We start from the raw sequence: 22,020 nt of genomic DNA on the forward strand, positions 1-22,020 counted from the left end.
AGCTACCAAATGGGTACCAAAAGAAGGGAAGCTCGGTCGAGGACGGCAGAAAATTAGGTGGGGTCACGAAATTAAGAAATTTGCAGGCGCAAGTTGGAATCAGCTAGCGCGAGACAGGGGTAATTTAAGATCGTTCGGAGAGGACTTCATCCTGCACTGGACGAAGGAATAAAGAATATGATGATGATTATGATGATGATGATGCTTAACTAAATAAGAAATATACTTATAGTGCAGCTTTTCTCGCCTAAGTCTCGCTACATAAAATTGCCCACGCATACCGAGAGATCTGACTCCGCGACGAACAAGCGCGCCCCACCGCGCAAGTCTCGTTGTGCCACTGCTGCGAGCCACTGGCGTTCGCGGTCCACGCAGCCGGCACCGGGTGGCAGCGCGGGCATAAGCCATCCTCCACGCGACGTCTCCCGCGTCGCACGCAGTGATGACGGCAACGGTGTCACACTTCTCTCTCACTTTTTATTATTTCCGCCACCTTGGACTTTCTCACCGCCAGCGTCGGAAGCAGTTCTGCAGCTGCCCGCGTTTTCGGCGCTGCTCTCGAGTTTCTCCTGTTGGCGCATTCCTGTCGTCGCGCTGAGGGCGCCGAGTGAGCGGTCGCAGCTGCGCAACGCGCCAGAGCCCGACGCCCACCGGCCCCCAAGAGTGCGCAGTGTGGCGGAGACCACGTGCCTCGGACGACGCCTCATTTGCACCACACGACGCTGGCTCTACGCTGGCGTTCGGCCGGCGCGAAGGTGAGTGACAACCTCGGTCAATATTAGGCCAGTAGTACACAACGCTTCCTCGCGGGGAAACCTTGACCAGTATAACACAACGATTGTTTTGAGCTGATTCTACTTCACTTAGCCTTGTGCTCTGACGTTACTCTGCTAGTGACAACAGCCGCGTGACCCTGTTCGAGCCAATGCAGAAGGCGAAAAGAAGCTGCTTAGAATAGCATTGCAATATAATCGTTGTGGTATTCTGGCACTTATTCCACCATCGCCCGTATATATGGTGAGCAGAAAAACTACACTTATTTCAGCTCGGCTGTATTCTGAGTAAAATAGCTTCGGCGTAGCAGAAAACTGTCTTGCACGCCTGTATAGATGGCTCCTCGGCGCGGAGTGCTTGTCCTGTTGGTTCAAGCCTTGCCGTACGCTATATAAGGTGGCTTCTCTAATTAGTTACGAAAGCTTCGAGAATACGAAGAGAGTCCATTGGCTAGTTCTTCAATACCGAATAGTCTCTCTTCGTTCTAACTGCGTTGACTACCCGAGGCTGTCAGTTGTGAGAGCGTAGACGGTGCGAATGTTTTTCGTTCGCACAAGAGCGCATCGCCCAATTGACGGCATTATATTTGAGTCCATGCTAGCTGTCACGCAAAAGATAGTAGTGGCGGATGCAGCCGCTTCGCCCATGAAGTAGCAGCGCAGAATAAAAATTTTATCATGCTCTTAATTGGAGATCGGAAAGTCAGAAACTGACGTTAAATAGAAAGAACTTCAAACGTACATTCTTGGAAGATGGTATATACGTTTTGTTACGTTAGTGCGTAATGTCGTCTATTGTTTGTTTGTTTTTTGTGACACCTCCAACCCAAAAGAGTGCTGCTTTGAAAACCATGTGAAAGACGTACCTCATGAAGACTATTTGCAAAGCGAAGGTCCAAAGCGGTGACAACGCCACGAATGTGTGATGACAGTACGTCCGTGTGAACGTGACGCAGCCTCGTTCCGCCTGTCTGAAAGCGCCTGACACGGTCTGTCGTCACTAATGAGAAAAACATGGGCGCCCAACCTCGTAACCCGGACTGGAGCAAGCAGGACAAGAGGGACGTTACCGAGTTGAGTGTGGCACGACGTGGGCCCCTGGCGCGCTTCGCCTAACTTTGTGCACTCTCGCAAACTTCCGCTTAGGTCGCACATGCTACTACTGCTATGAAAGTTTGAGTGGTCGGTGTCTCTCATTATGTACGTTTACATCTGGTAACATCTATACGCTTCTTTAAAATGAGTCATGCCCGACCAGTCAACTCGCACGGCGCTTGCCATAGTTTTCTCTTCCTTTGTGCGTTGTCTTTTTGTTGCGTTAATTTTACTCATCAGCTACTCGCAAGAAACATTGCAGAATGCGTCCGATGAATGCCTCCGCCACCGATGAATTAGGTTTTATGAAAAAGAGTATGGGTGCCAAGGACACAATTAAATCCGAGCACCTATACCGTGCCTGATGCGAGAGTTTTTGTCATGGACCCTTCGGAGGCCAAACATACATTTAGGTAGTTTTTGCTTGGGACACGCAAGTGGCTTGTAGACGCAAGAAACCGAACATTGAAGGGGTCTTGTTGGGGCCAAAGTGACTTGCGTACCTTAGTATAATCTAATAAGCACGTGGACAAGAAGCACAGCGTGCTGACAAGGCGACTAGGGTGTCTTACGTCTTGCCGCCGTGTGCTTCCCGTTTCGCGATTGTGTCCAGCTGCAGTGTGCTCAGTCCTCGTGGAAACTGTATCTAAAGAGGGACAAGAGCACGTTACCCTTATCTCGGTGTTTATTGAGGGGAGGAAGGTGACTCATTAGGGAAACATCTCCAGAAAAGCCCCCAAACCGGCCGAAGCGATAACATCATTGCGTAACGCCAGAAATTATCTGGTCCATCGTGCTCTGCAGCAATAGCACACAATAGCTGTGACGTTCAAATTTCTGTGCCCGTCTGATTAATCTAAATTCGTTACTAATAATCAATATTGAACTGACAGTTTTTTCTACATTATTTGACACTGTACAGGGAGTTGAGTAGAGAGTAGCAACTGTGCTCGTATTTTGCGTCGATGGTTGGCGACGTCATGCAACGACTACATTGAAGTTAGTCGTTGCATGAAGCTACCTATGCATATGCTATAAGAGTGAAAGCAAGCCGTTTGATTCTATGCCATCACGCTGCACGCACCTCACGAGTCCCTAATGAGCGTGTCCTCAGCTGACTTGTATACCTGAGGGAACTGTTCGCGCCTCGTGTAGGTTTTCTCGACGTTTAGTGCCTCTATGGATATCGGGATTATTTTCCTGTTATAAGGTCAGCTTCTGTCATTAAATTTGTTGGAGTGTTCCCCTGTCTTCTGAACGTTTGAGAACACTTCTTTTTCCTTATTTATGCCGCATAATCTATGGGAATCTCTTTCTGCATTTCCACTAGCTGAGACGGACTGCCCTACCGTCACTCTAGCGCTTGCCACACAAGCATTTGATTCATTTGCTCCAGTAGCTGGTAAAAAAAATAAGAAGGAAACCGAGGTCGGTGCAGCTAGAAATCAAAAACAAAATGATATGCCAAACACAGAAAGACCAAGAACTCCATAAATTACAGAACAAGTGCAAGCTGATCATATTATTATCTGAAATGCAGATTAAGAGTTAGATTATTAACAGTGGATAGAAATGAAAGACGTCCGCCGTCGGCGGTGAGTCCGAGCGACGAGGGTAGCAAAGTGACAAACATATGCAGTCGTATCAGAACTTGAATATTTGCATGTGCCTAGCAGCGATACTGGTGCAACTGATTATGGAAGCGGTGACACATTTTCCATCCATTTCTCTGCCTTCGTGTTTTGACCTACTCATGCCGCGTGTCTGAAAAGCTTCCGAAAATTCACGCTGCGCCGTATATGGTCTCGTGTCACATCGCCATTGTCAGGCAACCGCTCAACCACAACATGCCCGTGCATTTTGTCCACGTACGGGGAAAATTATTCACGGACCTTGTAGCCCATCAGCCCACATTTTGCCGCTTGGCCAGCTTGTATAGTTCATACGTATGCCATTTTGTTGCGTGCACACTAACGTTTGCACAAGCACGATATGGCGCGGAAAATGTGAAATAATAACAATAATAACAACGATAATAATAAACTTGGTTGAAGACGTGCCAAGATCACCATAACCAGGAATTAGAATGATGAACGGGCATGATGATGATAATGCAGATTATCGCTAATATGCCGACCCCTTTGAATCAAGGTGGCGACAAATAGTCATCTAGCCTGCGTCAGCCAATCATGTGTTCCTGTATCTATTGCCATTTAGCGTTTTGCCTACGAATCTTGTAAACTTACCTATGCATGTGACGATTCCTTTTCCCATCTGTTGCCTGCTTTTTTCCCACCAATGTTCCCGTCGTTTCTCGCTGATTTCCACCACTGGCCAGTTTACGCACCCACCAGTTTTGAACCCCAGTGCTACTGGAAGGCTGAAGTCCCGTCCAGTTTTGGCTGGGTTTTTTAATGGATTCTAACGGATCCTTGCATTCCGTTAGAATCTGCTGAGTCCCCTCCGGATTTTTTCTGCAGCAAGCACAGGTCTCTGTGCTGTTATTACTTGTGCCTGAGTTATCAACAGCTACAGTTAGGTGGTTGTAGTGCTAACAACAACAACAATTATTATTATTATTATTATTATTATTATTATTATTATTATTATTATTATTATTATTATTATTATTATTATTATTATTATTATTATTATTATTATTATTATTATTATTTAACGTGCCCAGGAACAACCCTAAGATCTGAGTGCTGCCGTACCGTAAAAAAAATTACATATACAAGTATAAATACATGAAAAATAACATGAAAGAGGACGCGAAACTCATGAAAAGCAATAGTCAAGTAACAAAAGCCGCGGTAAGTTGACAACAGTAATACAGAGAAATAACACGAACAATGCGTGAGAGTAACTAAAAATAAATTAATTAATCCAGCCTTTAGATTATCGGTCGACAAAAAAAATGGGGTTTCAATACTGACGCACAGGTAATCTAAAGAAGATATAATGTGCTTCTTAAAAAAAAGAATTCAAAGGCAAAAGAAAAAGACATGTACAGAAGATGAATTTGGCCATAATAATGGCCCACAACAAAGAACATGGAAAGTTGCTAAAACAAGGTCTTATTTATCGATAAAGGTAAGGTAAACCAAAAATGAAGAATGAATTAGTGAGCAAGTACAACAAAAAATAAAAAATAAAACTGTACAGCTAAAGGTAAAAACGTAAGGGAAAGGGAATATAGAAACAGGAAACCGGTTCACGTAAAATACGTGTAAACACAGTGCACCAAGAACATTAAACGTACGAGAAAGAAAAAAAAAAGCCTCGAAAACATTAGACATATCGCCAGGTAAGCTGAAAATGTGCTAAATCTCCCGGCCAAAGAGGGCACGTACGTATACCGAGAAAACCCAGCACACGGCAATATGAAGCTGTGAACAGAACGACGAAAGCGACTGATGAAACATATCGAGATCATCGAAATATGTATTATGCAGATCTTGAACTTTATACACAGCAGAACGTTTGCTGTGACCAGCAGGGACAATTTCTGCGGAATCCCAAGCGCGACAAAATTAAGTAACTCGGCGCAGTTGAGGTTTTCGTGAAGGAGCTTATACAGAAACAGAAGGTCTGCGCGAATACACCGGCAGGTAAGGGATTGTAGTGAGGGTAACGGTGGAAGCGCTACAACATTGACCAATGACAGCGGGAAAACGCTGGCGGCGAATCGCTACGAAACTTTTCTGGGCTCTTTCTATAGTCTGTCACTGTGGGATTTGTAAGTTCTATTCCACACCACCAATGCGTATTCCCGCGTTGGGAATGGCATATAGCCTAATACGGCATCTTTATTTTATGTGCTCAGGAATAATCGGAGGTCTAAATACTGGCGTACAGAGCAACAACAAAAATAATTTTCAAAAAAAGGGTAAAAAGGCAAGACAAATATTGGCCTCGAGCTCCACCACTGGAAAAGCTGGCGCTACCGTCGGCGTGACGTGCTAGGAGGGATCACGTGGACATAGCGGCCGCGTCGGCTGCTTCGGGCGCGCCGAAGCGAGCTGAAAACGAGTTTAAATTCCCTCGTACGCTGCGGTCCTCATTTAGTGGCGAAATTTTCCCGCTTCGAGTGTCTCCTTTACAACGCTTCAAAGCACTACAATAGGTAGTGGCTGCCTTTAAAGGCGCGCAACATGGTAGGCTACTGCTCGGTGCCGCAGGGCCGGACGCACGTAACGGAGGCCGGTGTCAGCCTTATTCACACGTAGCCGCAGGACAAGAAGCTGCGTGAAGCTTGGCTCGCGAAACATAAAACCGGCAAACAGCCATCGGCTACAACTCGGGTATGCAGGAAGCACAGACGCGAGGAAGATTTCTGCTACGTCGCCCGGTCTGCGATGTTCTGAAAACGCGCACTGTGACGCTCGCCCGAGTCCGCTGCCCGACTAATGTCATGACGGTTTGGTCTATGAACTTGTCGATGCTATAGATACTCGCAAGTTCAGTGGAGTGGAAAGGCAGCGGTAAGAAGCACATTTAAAAAAAGCATGGTATATGGTCATGCTTGTGTTATGAATTAATGCACTGGATTACAAAAAAGGAGCAGCGGGAAATTGCACGCTGAGAACACCGATAAACATACAGTGCGACGCAACTCAAGAAATAATATTGAAAGGTCAAAGAATTTAGAAGAAAAAAAAAGATTGAATCGTCGCGACGGGACATCACAGTCCCCGTAGGCGTCGAAGTCTCTACAATTAAATTATTTTTGAACAGCTCTGATAGCGCCCACGCAACAATGGTTGCTTGTATAGTGTCAAATGCTCATACTCTGCGGCCTAAAGCTCATGGCACGGTGCGAAAACGCGCGCGCGGAGAAAGCGAAACAGTGCGCGGACAAGCATGCAGACGCGCAGTCGGTCGCTGCGAATCTGCGCGGTCGCTGCATTGAGGCTTCGTTCTATTACGCTCCATTTAGTTATACAAACACTATAAGAACATATTTCACATAGTTTAGTCTCAGCGTTTACCTACCTTTCACGCAAGAAGCCGGTTCGGGAGACTCCATCGCGGCGACAGCGCGCAGTGGCGTTCACTGTACGTATTCGGTAAGGAGATAGCGTCTGTAAACGATTGTGTGCTTTCAGTTTGCCCAAGATTATTATTTAGACAGTAAGAAACTTCTCTCGTTTCGAAAGTACTTATAGAAATGTCCGTGAGAGCTCGCGCGTGGTGTTTTCAGTGAGTGCTGACAGCAAAACCTATGAGGAGCGCGCCGCATGATCCCTCATACTACGCCAGCGAGGCGCTTCCGATAGATGGCGACTCCGTAACTCCTCGCCGCCAATAGTAGAAGATATTGGATAAAAAGAAGGGGGAAAATGATAATGTTCAGTACGAGCATCCCTTTTGAAACGGGGCGATGACAGATGCCAGCGAGCTCGTTCCGCCAGCCACCAGCCAGAAACCATCGACCGGGACAGGGCAAGTGTTGGTTTTGTTCCAGGTGCCCGGTGAGCACAAACCCAAGGAGTTTGTGTGTTGCTGCGGAGTGCCATCCCATGGCGTACGCACGCTTGCTGCGTCAACCATTCTGCATGCTTATGCGGGCGACCACTGCTCAGGGAAACAATACGGAAGCCATGCACGCCAACCGCAAGACAGTTCGCCTTAAATGAGGAGAGCGTGAAGAGAATGAAACGAACGGACATGTGTGCTGATCACTTCCTTCTCGCCTAATAAGCGGTGCAGTGGCCAGGCGCTGCTTATTAGGACCTAGTGGACGAAGGTCTCACAGTTCCAGAAACAGTAACGCTTTCGGTGCATTCCTGTCGCGAATATCACTTTCCCGTATACGATGCCCACATCGTCCTGCGTAGTCTTATTTTCCTCTGAGCTATATACAGTTTTGACAGATGCGAATATCATGTTCTAGTTATGCTTGAGGACCATAAATGTCGACTTGGATACGTCCACTGATCGCACCTTGCATTTGTGAAGTTGAGAAAATTTGCTAAAGTACACCGCGAAAGATATTTCGTTTCATTTATCTGCATATCATAGCAAACATAATCAGCTATCGTATGTGCAAGGAAGTACCAATCGCTCTCTAAAGTAAGTGTGCCCATCAACAGCGAAAGATATCCTCTCTGTAAACAGGCGCGCACGCACGCACACACAGGCAAGCCCTGCTTACTTAGCGCACTCCTGGCTCGTTCGCCAAGTGCTGCTCGGTGCAGAAGTCAAGGCCAACGCAGAATGGATCGTAGTCCTCGCACTGCAGTAGCTCGCGCCGCGCGAGCTGTGAATCACGCCGAAGCTCGTGCCCGCCGTCTCTGCGTGCCTGCAGGCGCTGCCCGCGCAGGTTTTCGAGAGCGGCCGACCTCCGAAGCAGCACGCGGCAAACTTTTTCCCATCGAGCCCGCAGCGCGAGACGCGCTGGCCGCATGCAGGTGGGTGGCAGCACGGCACGCTGCAATCCACGGCAATGCATTGACCTGGATCGATGCCTAGCGGGCATCGCCGCCACTGCAGATTCGTCCTTCTAGCTGCACGCATACAGCCACGCTGCGCTGTCAGCGTTTGAACTTTTGGAAGAAACGTCATCGCGGTGACGTCCGCTGGTGAACTAAGAACTTGCTCACGAAGCCAAGCAGCTGGAGCGTTTCACACACACCGACCTCTTCGTTGAATAAAGAGAAAGAGAGAGAGAGAAAAAGAAAGACGTGAAAGGCGGAGATATTAACCAGATTAGATGTCCGGTTGGCTACTCTGCACAGGGGGATGGGGTAGGAATGATGAGTATGCAACAATAAAATAAAGCTGCTTTATAAACGCTAGTGTGCTTTTTTAAGGCATCGGGACTTATTTAAAAACTATAGTTGCGATTCGTTCAATAAATGAGTGGTAAGGCGATTAGCGCGATGAGAAACGAGTTTTTGGAACGTGCCCTTTTTCGAGATCTCGAGCGACATGCTGATGCAACAAGCTATTTCCTCGCGTGTCGTATCATGTAGTAGCCGTGCGCTTAATGGCGAGGGATTTCTCATAATACAGAGTAACTGACTCGGTATAAAGATTCCACCGTATACTGCCGACATGTGGGATATGCGAGAACGGTAAAAGACGGCCATCGTTGGCCAATATATACCGCCAATCGTTTCTCCACGAACTCCTTCCTCCCCCCCCCCCTCTACGCACTTCCCCCTTCGTGTTCCTAAATTCCACACCCCTTCGTCAAGAAACGGCCTCGGGCACGCGTGATTGTCGTGCCATTTGCTGTCTGCTATTTTGGCCGCTGGTTAATACCTGCAGACATACTGAGCAGCGTCTTCGCCCAAAGGCGCCCCGCGGCTGCAAACAAACAGATGCTTTGCGCTGTTTGTGTACGGGGAGCGCGTCAATTGAGCGCGTCAGCACAACGCGGCGCGACGAGTGGAGCGCCGAGGCGTCATCTTGCGTGCCCACGAGCGCATTTCGGCGTCTGCGCCACTTCCCAAGCGTGCACCCCCACACGGAACGGAGAATTGTCCGCTTGTCGACAGTGTGCACCGCCGAGTTTCCCGGAAACCAGCGCGACGATGAGGAAAACAAAATGAAAAAAAAAAATGCTCCTTGCATTTCGTTCTGTCCTAGCGAAAGCGAGGAAAAAGAGAGAAAAAAAATAGCAAGAGGGAGAGAGAGAGAGAGCAGCAACAAATTTTTGTGCGCGCTGTGGAAACGGAGAAATGCGCGCTACCTGGGCAACTGGCGGCACTTGCTCAAAGTCGCACGCGTTTGCCGAATCAGGCGTCGCAGGCTGCCGTGGCGCCTGAGTGGGCGTCGCTCGAGCCCGCCACAGATGTCGTCCACGGGAAAAAAAGAGAGCGAGAAGTGCGCGGACATATGAGAGCGGCGTTAAGAAAACGAGCGCGCGCCATCAACAACGCTCTGGTTGCCGCCGAATCCATTAGGGAGGAGAGAGAAGGGCCGACCAAGCACTTAACAACGGGCTGACTCGCGGTGGAGGAGCTGCCTGCGAAACGAGAAACAAGGGGATACCACCGAGTTTCGGCACGCGGTATTCGAGAAGGACGGCGCCTGGCTGGATGTGGGTTCGGTCCTTCTTTTGGTGCTTTTACCGCGCAGTTTGATCGAGGCGGCGGCCGAGGCGGAGAACAGCGCGCCGCACGCTTGAGTGGACATCGCGTCGCGTGGCCACGCGAGCCGGCTGGCCTCTTGGCCGTCGCGGAAAAAAGCAAGTGCCAACAAAACAGGCTGGTGGTAGCAGAATGTGTGTGCGTGAGCGGGTTCGGCCAAGCAGACACACAGACGAACGGACCGTCCCGACCGTGACGTTGCGGGTCTCCGAAATCAGGGTACACCCTCGGCCAGCCCCGGCGCTGCCCTTGTGCGGCGCGCATGCAGTACGCGCTATGCAGGCGGCCGACTCGTTTGCGGTTGGGGGGCGCGGTCCCGGGGGTCCACGAGGCAGCGGACTCTTCTCGAATGCGCCCGGGCAGGCGCTCGGAATACGGCGTCTCGACCCTAACGCCACCTGCGGCGCGCGGGAAACGAGGTGGGTGCTGGACGCGGTGGATTTCTCCCACAGGCGCCGGTCTCATTTATTCGCACGCTGACCGTTCTGAGCTTCGTACCGCTACAATCAAAGCTTTTCGTCGCACTTGACGAATGTATAGTTACTCACTATGCTCGTCCAATATGAGGTGCGGTGATGTAATTGACCGAGTAGTTCGCAACTCAATCTGGCCACGTTCGGCAACGGGACCCAAAGGTGTTGCAGGGATTTCTTGTTATTTCTCTGGTTAACTAATTCACCTCTATGAACTCAGAACGAGTATTCGTAAGCAAATCGTTTTCGTTTAATCTGTTTTATTCCCTAGGAAAGAAAAATAGTCACGTACAGATCCTAATGCGAAAGAGCTCTGAGAAGGAAATGAATGGAGCTTAAAACGACGAAAATTCCGCGCTGTTGCCTAAACATTTCCATCATGCACGCGAACTCTTCTAGCCGGTATCAACACATTTTCAATAAGACAATGCCCGTCAATCTATAATCTCTTGCATTAGCAACCAAAGCTGTCCGTGCAAGAGATTAGAACGTCACGTAATGGTGTCCCCGGAAGAGTGCCGCAAAGGTGCAGTTTTGCACTGCCATCCGGGCTTTTGCTGTCTGCATTTCATTGGCGAGAACCTTGACTATCTATATGCAGCGTGTCATTCCAGCAACTGATCGCTCACTTCGGTATAAAAAATGTATCATTTACGTAACGTCATTTTATTGTCACGTGAACGACATAATTTACTATACAGGTTGCTTCTATTATTAGCTGCGCCAAATCTTTACAAAATTGCCCGTGGCAGTTACACACATCTAGCGAGAAAGCAAAATCCTTAATTGAATACTTCACAAATTTACTCTAATTATATTTTAATTCATTACTTTGTGACCCATATTTCAGTCTACGAAATGTAGTCGGTGTGTTGACAAGGCACTTGGAGCGAAGGACTCCACCAGTTTCGAGATACTCATTCTCAAAGTGTGCGACGAAATGTATTGGCGTTCCATATAATTTTGTGCTTCAATTCACAAAGCCTTTTCTTTAAAAAGTAAGGGGACTAACAGTGCATTCTTCCCCCAACTTTGATGGCACAAATCTCGAAACCATATCAGTTCCATCCTCACAATTCGTTCAAAGTCGTTCCAAGACTAATGGCGGGAAAGCAATGCTTTCTTCAGCATTTATACCAAGCAGTCCCTAACTCCTTCTCTTTCGTCATTAGAGGGACCCTAAAAAGAGGAATAAGCTGATCTGTGTTAATAAATTGTAAAAAAAGAAGGAAAAAGAAGAAGCCACCCTTAAGTCTGAGAGGAGGATCACTAGGAAAGACAAAAATAAGCAAAGGCATCACAATCCATGTTTCGCGTTAACTCTTTTCTGTCTTACGACACGAGGTAGCTTCGGCCTTTTCGGTGTTTTAGCTAGAAGCGTCATAACTAAACCAGATTAATTTGTTATTCCTCTTGAGTGTCCCTTTGGCTCTGTATTCCTTTCTAAGGTCCTGCATGAGTGCTTGGATCATTGAGTTGGTGTCAGGTAGTGAGTAGGCAATCCGTACTTCGTCAGAGCAAGAGAATGCCGATCTTGCCTCACTGTCAGTGAGTTCATTGCCAATCACACTACAATTACCATGCACCCATTGAAAAGCGACCAATTGGCCACCTCGCTTGGCACTGTGAAGTTCGGCAATTTCTAGCAAGAGCAAGTAATATGGTGCTTTCTTTACAAAGCATTTGAGCGCCTGCAACGCTGATTTGGTATCGCAGAACACCGTCCATTTATGAGGTGTCTGACTTCTCATAAAACGGACTGCCTCCTGTTCTGACGCCAGTTCTGCAGCCATAGATGTCGATTTGTGGTACAATTGAAATAGCCGAGTAATATGCCAAGTTGCCGGATAACTAATGCTGCTGTTGTGGCAGATGGTGACTGAATCATCGGTATGTCCTTGTACAGTCCCACTATATTATGTAAATATATGAGACAGGCTGAGCTGCTTCAAGCCATCAAAAGAAACATGCGATTTCTTTGTAACTCTAGGTCGTTTAAGCCTCACTAGTGATCTCGGTAATGTCTAGGGAGGTGTCTCGGGAATGTTAGTGGCCTGGAACTTTGCAGCTATAATTATTGCGTGGCATGCAACTGCTTTAGAAAAAGCGCAGTCAAGGATGGTTCTTCGAAGCGGTGACAGAGGATGGTGTGAGTGTCTGGTCAGCAGGCGAAGTCAGGTTAATGCCACGTAACTGGTCAGAACGAAGGTAATATTTTTTGTCGTTGCTTGGAGATACTCAGATTATTTCTTGCATTGCGCCTAATTACATTATTAACCACCATTAATTAATCGACTCCTCAAACGTTATAATTAGATGAAAATCGTCAATGAGAAAATTGCAGAGTGACATATAAAGACTCCCGATACAGCTTTGTGTCGCTCAATACGTGCTACATAAAAGTGTTTTTCCAAGCATGAAAGAAGCCCGCGATTTCACGAAATATTCCCGTGCAACTGGCCGTTCCAAGCACTTAACGTGTATTCGCGGGCTTCTTTCACGCTCGGAAAGACACTTTTATGTAGCACGTATTGAGCGACAGACCGCTGTATCGGCAGTTTTTCATGCCCTACAATTTTCTCATTGACACTTTTAATCTAATTATAACATTTGAGGAGTTTATAAACTAATTAAGAATGATTATGTAATTATGCGGAATGAAAAAAAAATAGTTTCAGTATATCCAAGTGACGGCAAACAACATTATCTTGGTTCTGTCCAACTACGATGCATTTGCATATTTTTAAATCTTGTACATGATACTTTGGACAACCTGTATACTGATGAATACGACGTTTCCCAGAACACTTTACAACTTTCTCATAGGGTGAAATAATTAAGTAACCTTAGCCAATTGCCCAACTAAACAAAACAAAACATAAATGTGTGATTCGCTCGATAGAGGGGCCTTTTAGTCGTGTGCTGGAAATGTTTAAACCTTGGCTATTGTTATTTGTCAGGATTGCAATTTTAGCAGTTTCGTTGCTAGATATATCAAAGTTTTGTCTGTATAGCGATAAGTTGTTCTATTTAGCGACCCGCGGCGAAAGTTGCTTTAGAAATGGCTTTCTAGAACTCTGAAGCAGCACGAGCTTGATGTGGGCAAGTTGGTGTAACATACTTGAAGGAAAAACAGCGCTAAAATGACGCGGACTAAAAGAACAACCTATACGACGGACAGCGCCTGTCCGTCGTACGTGTTCTTCTTTTAGTCCGCGTCGTTGTAGCGCTCTTTTCTTTTCTTCAAGTCTTTCTAGAACGTACGGCGCCTGGGATCTGTGGCCATCATGAAGCAACGGTGGCCTCCACTCACGGAGGCCATACGCTCCGGTTAAAGCGGCAGGAGCTGAACAGGCCTCGCATCATGCTCACGGAAAGCACGTTTTTATTTCTTGTTTTTTCTTTCTGATTAACCCCGTTATAATGGCCATAATGCTGCTGATGCTGTAGTTTCACTGAATGCGTTCGAATGCTGTCGTACGCAAGCGCAGTAAATTGATTAAATTATCGAAACCTATAGCAATAAATTTTATGTTGACATTTAGGATGCAACATGTCAGCAACAAGACAGATCATCTGTATGAAGGCGTACATATCGGAGCGGCTGGGCTTGTTCGCGCGAATCTGAACGCACTGCTTCCCTTCCTCGCCATTCGAGCAAATCGATACTGCACGGAGCTTTCAGGTGGATCAAGGGGCGTAACTGCGTAGTATTTGGCCAGCGTAAATGTCACGTAATTATCATCTCCATGTAAAAGTAAGCAAACATGTGTCGCGGAACTTAGTTTTCCTTTCACGAGCTCCAAAAACCAGAAATTGTGTAGGTATATCCCAGATCAGGTGCGTTCTCGTGGTAGGAAAATAATATTACCAAATTTTTTTCTTGTTTTTTTTTTCTACCATGCTGGGTATGTAACCTTGCAATCTGAAGGTCTTTAATCCACTGTAGCACAATAGAGTTTAATTTTAATCTGCAAAGTTTTAAGTAGGAGTTGCTTATGAGGAACCTTATTAAAAGGTTTTTTTTTTTTAAATCCAAGCATGTATCCGTTGGAATATTTAGGTACATATTGGAGCTCCTGTCATTCAGGAAGAGTTCGAGTTGAGTGTCGCAGGAAAATGCGTTTTTTTTTTTTTGTATTCCCCTGCTGATCATAATAAAACAGTTCAACAACATTTCAAAAGTTTACAAAATTGAAGTACATTATGGAAAGTCATTTCTTAGGAATCCCACAAGGTGGAGAAAGTGTCATGAAAGGAAAAATTGTCATCCACTCTAATGCAGCACAAAGATGTAACGGAAACCATCAGGCTTTCTCGGAAAGAAACCCTCGCAGTTGAGGAAATATTTATTCTTGTCTGGCAACAGAACCGGGGACCGACGCTCTTTTTGGTACCGTCGCTCTGCCACCTGAGCTCACCCAGAGGCTAGCAGATCGCAGCGCAAGGGCGAATTAATCGACAATCCGAAGCACAGCGTCAAAGAATATGGGAAATCAATTCTCGGGAATCATGATAACGAAGTGTCATGATAGCGTAAATTCTCAGCCATCCGAATGTGGCACGAAGATATAACGGAAATCATCCGGGTTTCTTGGGAAACAAGCTTCGCAGTTGAGGGGAAATTCGTCCTGGTCCGGGAATCGAACCCGGGATCAACGCCTTTCGCCAACGCCAACATTGCTGAAATCAACGTCGCGACGTCGACCAAAGTCAACGTCGCTGAAATCGTAGAATCAGCTTCTCGGCTCTCACTTCAAAATCGCAGATTAATACGATTGTTTTAAGATTTTTCTCGTATTTTATTTTATTGTTTCAGATTTTCAGGAGATTTGGTTCGGCGAATCTCATGTCAAGGAAGCTCATCGCGTTTCACATCACCTTTCAAAGTAAAGCCTCGCATTGCACGTACTAACCGGCGTTGTGATTTTTCATGGCAATGTATCACTGAAATAGGCTACCAAAGAATAATGCTTCAGTTATTGGCCATGATGTTCGCGAACTGACGCTTCTTCTAAGCATGCTCTTCTTTCTCAGTTCAATACCTTTTTCCGTATAAGTATTTCTTGCTGTTACATATTTCTGATATTAGATTCTGCTATTTTTGTCTTGTACAGGGGTGCTGAAAAAATCCCGTCCCGAACAATTTCAAAAATAAGGTATATAATTTTATTATTTTATTACAAATTCCATCCTTTGGTGTGACGGTGCGCAGGTTCTCACATGTCTGAAAATTAATTTGTTATTTTTTTTCAAGAAGTTGTTCCGCCATGTCGGAGGCGAACGCAGAATTTCCGCCTTTTCAACTCCAGGTTGTCATGGAGCTTGTTTTTCTCCAGGCAGTTACTCCAGAGGAGATTTACAAAAATGTGAGCTAAACACTGGATGAAACTAAGGTATCTATTTTGACCTGTTGTTATGCCATAACCGTGTATACGGAGTGGCGCATGAAGGACACGGACACAACAAAGAACGCGCCATGCGTGTTCCATCGTTTTTTCCTGTGTCCGTGTCTTTTTATGCGCAACTGTGCACATACCGGATGACCAATTGGTGTGCGTCCTAATCCACCGTCAACAAGAGGCGCGGGCAATTTAATCAGGGCGTATTTGTGTAGCAAGATACGGGAGGCATTCGACCGCTTGAACCCCTGAAATTGTTTATAATGTCCACGACGTGATACTCGGAGACTGACGATTTTTTTTTGTGAAATTATTGTCGAGACACTACACATACTCAGGCAATGAGCCGCAGTCATAAGTCACCAGCAATATACAATGGAGAAGCTGTCAGCAAAATTGGTGCTCGAATATTCTAACGCAGATAGAGAGCGTCATCGAAGCTCATTTTGGAACGCCTCGAGTGCTTTAGCGACGATTTGGCCACTGTGGAGGAAACGTGGCATCTTTATACCGGTTGCCGACGACTTTGATCGCTGTTTAATTTTGGCCGTCTGTACTGTGCTTTATATATATATATATATATATATATATATATATATATATATATATATATATATATATATATATATATATATATATATATATATATATATATATATGGGTGGCCTGGCCCTAACAGTAGTTCAAGGTATGGTGGCGTTTAGAGAGACACCTCTGGCAAGAGCTATCGCCTGGTGACCGTCTGCGTGTTCGCCCCTAGCTGAGCAGCGCGGTGATTTTGCGCGCGCTCTCAGGACCGGAAGGGTGGGCGTCTGGCGGCGACGCTAGGGGCCGACGGAGGGCGCATGGCGGCGCGGAACTACGCCGCCTGGCCGCCGGCTCCGCCCGCGCGGGGCCCGTCCAGCCTCGGGGCCACGCAACGCCGCATGGCCGACATGATCCGGGCACTGCCGCCGGACGTCTTCGACAGCCTGCCGGAGTCGCGTGTGGACCTCGCCGACGGGACCGTGCGCCGGCGCGGCATGCCGGCCGCGCCGGAGCGTCGAGGTGAGTCGCCTGCGAAAGGAAGCGACACCGCAGTGGGGGGGTGTACGCCTCGAGTGCTTCGTTGGTGAGAAAATTTAAGAATGCCCGGGTTGTTAGAATCGGTGGGTTTCGCAGCTATCCAACCGGGACGAGCGGCAAATTCTAGGTATCCTAATTCTTGTGTTCGCGCAGCAGTCGCCTTTAATCCTGCTGAAAGGCTTTAATGGTGCACACTAAGGCTGTGTACAGGCACCTTGTGCATGGTCGTCGCATGGTCTATTTGCCCTCACCCGCCGTGGTTGCTCAGTGGCTATGGTGTTGGGCTGCTGAGCACGAGGTCGTGGGATCGAATCCCGGCCACGGCGGCCGCATTTCGATGGGGGCGAAATGCGAAAACACCCGTGTGCTTAGATTTAGGTGCACGTTAAAGAACCCCAGGTGGTCAAAATTTCCGGAGTCCTCCACTACGGCGTGCCTCATAATCAGAAAGTGGTTTTGGCACGTAAAACCCCAAATATTATTATTTGCCCTTCACGATATTCCTCTGGATCCAGAGCTCTGTGATCCACGTGGACGCTCCTGAAGAGCCCTTTTTTTTTACGCGCCTCACGGGCCCGCACGTAAACGATCATGCTCAAGCGCCGCGTCTTAGACTCGTGTCAAAGGTCAAAGAACTTCCAGGCAAAGCGGCACGGCGGATGCACGCTGTCTTATGACCCGCCTGTTGTCTACCAGCGCCTCCAAAGCACGGTTGCAGAAAAAAAAAATGTTTGCGCCTTTACAGACAGCATCTAGTCAATTTATTTCAGCATTTCTTACGTATAAAAATGGCTCTCCCGTAATCGACAGTAGATGTAAGCATGAAATCGCTGCCACTAAAGCAGATTGGTTGGAGTAATTACGACGGTTACACACAACCATCTCACAACCATAGCACAACCATCCGCGGCGCGCTTTACACTGCCGGCTTGGTCACGAAGCGTGGCGCTATCTCCCGAAGGAGGCGGCGCAAAACCCACGTCGCGGAATTCACGCCCCGCTGGCGTTGAAAAGAGCACACGGAACCCTATCTCAGCTCCAAAAGATGACAATCACGTGTATGGTGCACTTTATCTGCCTTTTGAATGTCGCCCCCCCCCCCCCTATTGGAAATGACAAATAAAACTTCAGCATACTAGAAGTTATTGCTTGAGTGATATTGTGAACAAACATTAGGAAGAACTCGAAAGCAATATTTTTTTTAACTTGGTTGGGCAGTAAGTAGCGTATGTAATGCGGTCCTGTACAAACGGTTGGGGCCCACAGATTGCGTTTTCTTAAGTTTTGACTGGTTGCCCGGATGATCTCGTTTTGTTCTCGCAACGATGCCCGGATAACAGCTCTGACTTTTGGCTCAAGGTCACTTGACGGTAGCCGACAACGGGAGTTAAAAGCAAATCATGTTTAATAAGGTATTCGAAAGACGACCCTCCATGTTCACACTATAGCACACACATCGCTCAGCGAAAAATAGAGAGACGAAGGCAAAATAGATAATGCACACGCTCTTTCTTGGTTTCGTCCTCTTCTTTCCTTGTTAATAAGCCATGTTTGTAGATGATAAAGCAGCCAAATAAGGCATGGATATTGCAATGAAGTTCTTTTGGAATTTTTTGGTCAATGTGGCTCGCATAGGCTGACGACGAGCACTGAACGCGGCAAGGAATACATCTGAGGCCAGCAGTAGTGCGGACCACATATGCGAAGCCGCTTGCAACTTCCGCGTTATCGCTCATGCGACTTCAAGTAGCATACTGGGCCATACCAGGCCGCCGTTCATCTCTGCGTAAAATCGTTCCAGGCAGGCACTTCTCCGTGCGACGGCCATACACGGCGAGGCAGATGGTTGCACGGGATTGTCGTCGGTTTTAGCCGGCGCTTCTCATTGGCCGGGACAACGGCCAACACTGCAAGTGCAACGCCAGGCATCCAAAGCACTGTAACATATCTTTTGTGCGGCCCCTATATAGAGCGCTAGACCGGCGCAGGCTGTCCTCGAAAATATCATTCAGCAAGTTGTGGTTCCGGAGCCCAATTTAGGCCCACAGCCTGAACCCACAAATGCAAGACAGGCAACGGAGCCGATATTTGTTTCATACACGGGACCGAGTACGTGATATGAGAGAGCTGCTTTGTCATAAACGTGTGCGTCATTTCTGTTTTCATAGTCCTTGATCTGTAGTGGCCGGCCCAACCGTGCGTGACCTGCACTGTGTATGTTCTGCTTTATTCTTTCAGATTTGTCATCTCGCTCGTTCGTTCCTCCCTTCTTCCTGTCTTCCATTTCTGTGTTTCTGTCTCCTCCTTTCGGAAGAGTAGGCAGGCGTCGTGCCCCTTCCGGTGGCAGTTGCCAGCCTGCTCCTCGCTTTCCATTTCCTGTCAAATGTATATATGATTTCAAATCAAATAATAGTAATAAATAATGATTGATCTCTCTTCTCGGTCAGTCAATTTCTATTGCGATAAGCATCAGGCTAGCTCACTGACCGTTTCTAGAAATGTTTGGCGCATGTTATACAAGTGAAAACTATAGCTGTGCCGATACTTCCTGGCGGTTGCCGGCCACTCATAGCCCCCGCAATTCCCCCAAGCAGTCCAACGACCTTCCTTTTCGCTCGCACGGCAGTGCAATCTGTATCTTGGAAGGCACGCGAGCTATGTAACCTTTCGTCCACGCCCACCAGTGTAAGCTAAACCACAATAGCGTTGTCGCCGCTGTGATCGGGATACGATGTAGGGTGCCGCACACACGTATGCGCCCGCCCTGCCCGTTAGGTCCACCGGGGACAGGTTCATCAGCGGTCCGTCACCGAGCCACTCCCTCGGGGCGAGATCCGTCGGTAGACTCGTTCGCGGCCGGGCTGGACTTCCCGCTGCCGACTGTGGGCGCCTTCGCCCAGCCGAGGCAGTTGCCGCCGCTGGGCCGATCCTCGCGTCCGATTTGCGAGTCTGTTCACGCTGGGCCGCCGTAATAACCCCGGCGGGGTTGCGCATCTCCGCCGACTGACCCACATCGAAGGCGGCGGGAACTGCTGAGTCTGCAGCCACGAACGTCGCTGGTGTTTGCCGTCGTGTGCTCATTAATGCACACGAACCGGCACGAGAGCGCGCCCGTGCTTGTGCCGGAGAAACTGGTTCCTCCGATGCGGAGAACTCTGCCGTCTGTCCATCAGGCGAGCGACGCCATCCACTTTCGGAAGCCCTCGCGAGCGCCGCTCTTTACCGAAAGCCGCAGCAGTGCATGGCCGTGTGCGGTTGGAGAAACTGGCTTTGCACGGCAGCTGTGGTTCTGCGTTTTGTCCGACTATACCGTTGAAGCAACCTTTACCTTTGGGTTAAGCACGACGTCTTTAGGCGGTTCATTCCTTCTCTACGCCCAGCAATGACTATTTAGTGGGACGTGTGAACTTTTGAAAAGCGGTTCACAAATGGAGTGGACAAGGACCTTCATATTTGCAGGTAAGTGAACGTCATTATCCTCATTTTTCTTGGATTTATTCCTTCAGCCCTGGGACGCGAAGTGAGATATTGAGTGAAAGCGATAGCTTGGATACCGTACTCACGACGTGCAAAACAAATCGCGATGAACACTTTCCTCGTGTCTTCATGATGACCAGCGGCCAGTTCCTTCTGTCAACAGGGAATTGTCCTGGCTTCACATTCTTTAAAACCGTGTGTGTGCGTGTGTGTGTGTGTGTGTCAAGAAACGCAATCAGTTTGCCTGCTGGATGTCTCAGCAATTCTCAGTCTGCTACCCAGCATATCCGGGTATTATTGTCGAAATCACCGGCAATCGCGATATTACTGCATTTTATAAAATGTACCGTTGATAATACCAATTATTTTTTTATTTATTCGTTGTTTGGAGTTAGAAAGGCTGCGTCTGTGCTCTGTATAGGGGTGCCGTCCTGACGGCTTTGTTTTCTGCATGGCGTCGCGTTCAGTCGAGTCTTAAGTATGGGGTTCTTGCGCTCGTAACTGCTCGCGAGCAGCGGTCTTGGCAGAGTAGTCCGGTAACACAAAAGGGGCTATGCGCTCACTTGTGCCACTGTTTAAAGAAGCGCTGTGCATAATAAGGGGAACAATAAATTAGAACTTTAAATTGATCTTGCTCTTTCGTTATCTTTCGACTGTAAGCCTTTGACAGAAATCTGTCCAGATTGGTACAGCTGAATCACTCCTGAATTTACTTCCTTTTTCTTTTTCTGAGACAAGATTTTGCAGACCAATATAATCGTACTGAAGAATAACGCCTGTCCATCAACTGGCTGTTCGGCACGTGGTCGGCCCCGTGCGGAAGGGTCAGCCTTCTCGCTTTGAGCTTTTATACCCCATGCCTGACGCTATTTCACACATTCAATCCTCTTCCCGTGCAAAAAAAAATAATAATAATAACAAATAAAATAAGAAGAGAGAGCTAAACTTGTATTTAAGTGCAGCCATTCACCCGTAATTAAAGCCTACGCAGTGCGGCTTAATCATAGACAAGTAGCAGTTGCGTAGCAATAACGGTATATTACGAAAGTGAAAACTTGGTCTTTTTGAAGAAGAAAATTACTGAGCGTGAAAGCACAGTGATCATCTCCGTGATCAGTTCCTGAACAGCACGTGAAAAGACACGCCGATTCTGTGCGCGCTGCCAGAAAGGATGTCAGTAGGAGCGGGCGGATGAAGTCGTGTCTCTCACCAATTTAATGATATGGAAAGAGAGAGAATATGAGGAGAGAAAGGTAAGGAGGTTAATTGGAAAGGCATCCGGGTTGCTACCCTACACAGGTGAGGAGGAAGGAGAATGAAACGATGAAAGAGAAGAGAACAGAGAAAGTTCCGCGAACACATGCACGCGCAAAGGAATTGCCAGCTGGTTAAAGACAATCGCATAGACAGGCCGTTGATCCCAAGAGGCGCAATAGCTCCTGGAGATTATTCTAACAGCGAGGCTCGTGATATGGTCTGTATGTAGACAAGGGCCAGGTGCACGAATGCAAAGGAGATCGATTGTTTCTGCAGGCGAAGCCGAAGAAAATCACGCAACTAGTGCTCGCAGCAGTGGCAGCCATTCTGACGAAAGCGTAGTTGACCGCCACTTCGAGCCACAGCTTCAACAGGA

The 22,020-nt window shown here is 47.6% G+C and overlaps 1 protein-coding gene across 1 annotated transcript in view; it reads left to right on the plus strand.

Annotated features, from left to right (window-relative positions):
• Positions 1-613: 613 nt before the first annotated feature.
• The window catches only part of LOC142565996 (heat shock 70 kDa protein 12A-like), a 198,181-nt gene continuing 176,774 nt past the window's right edge, over positions 614-22,020 (plus strand). Inside the window, exons 1-2 of the mRNA XM_075676667.1 lie at positions 614-755; positions 16,640-16,892. Coding sequence (XP_075532782.1) covers positions 16,691-16,892 — 202 coding nt within the window. The 5' untranslated portion in view covers positions 614-755; positions 16,640-16,690. The remainder of the gene's footprint in view (positions 756-16,639; positions 16,893-22,020) is intronic.

This window comes from Dermacentor variabilis, unplaced genomic scaffold (assembly GCF_050947875.1).
Source record: "Dermacentor variabilis isolate Ectoservices unplaced genomic scaffold, ASM5094787v1 scaffold_12, whole genome shotgun sequence".
Taxonomy (NCBI): domain Eukaryota; kingdom Metazoa; phylum Arthropoda; class Arachnida; order Ixodida; family Ixodidae; genus Dermacentor; species Dermacentor variabilis.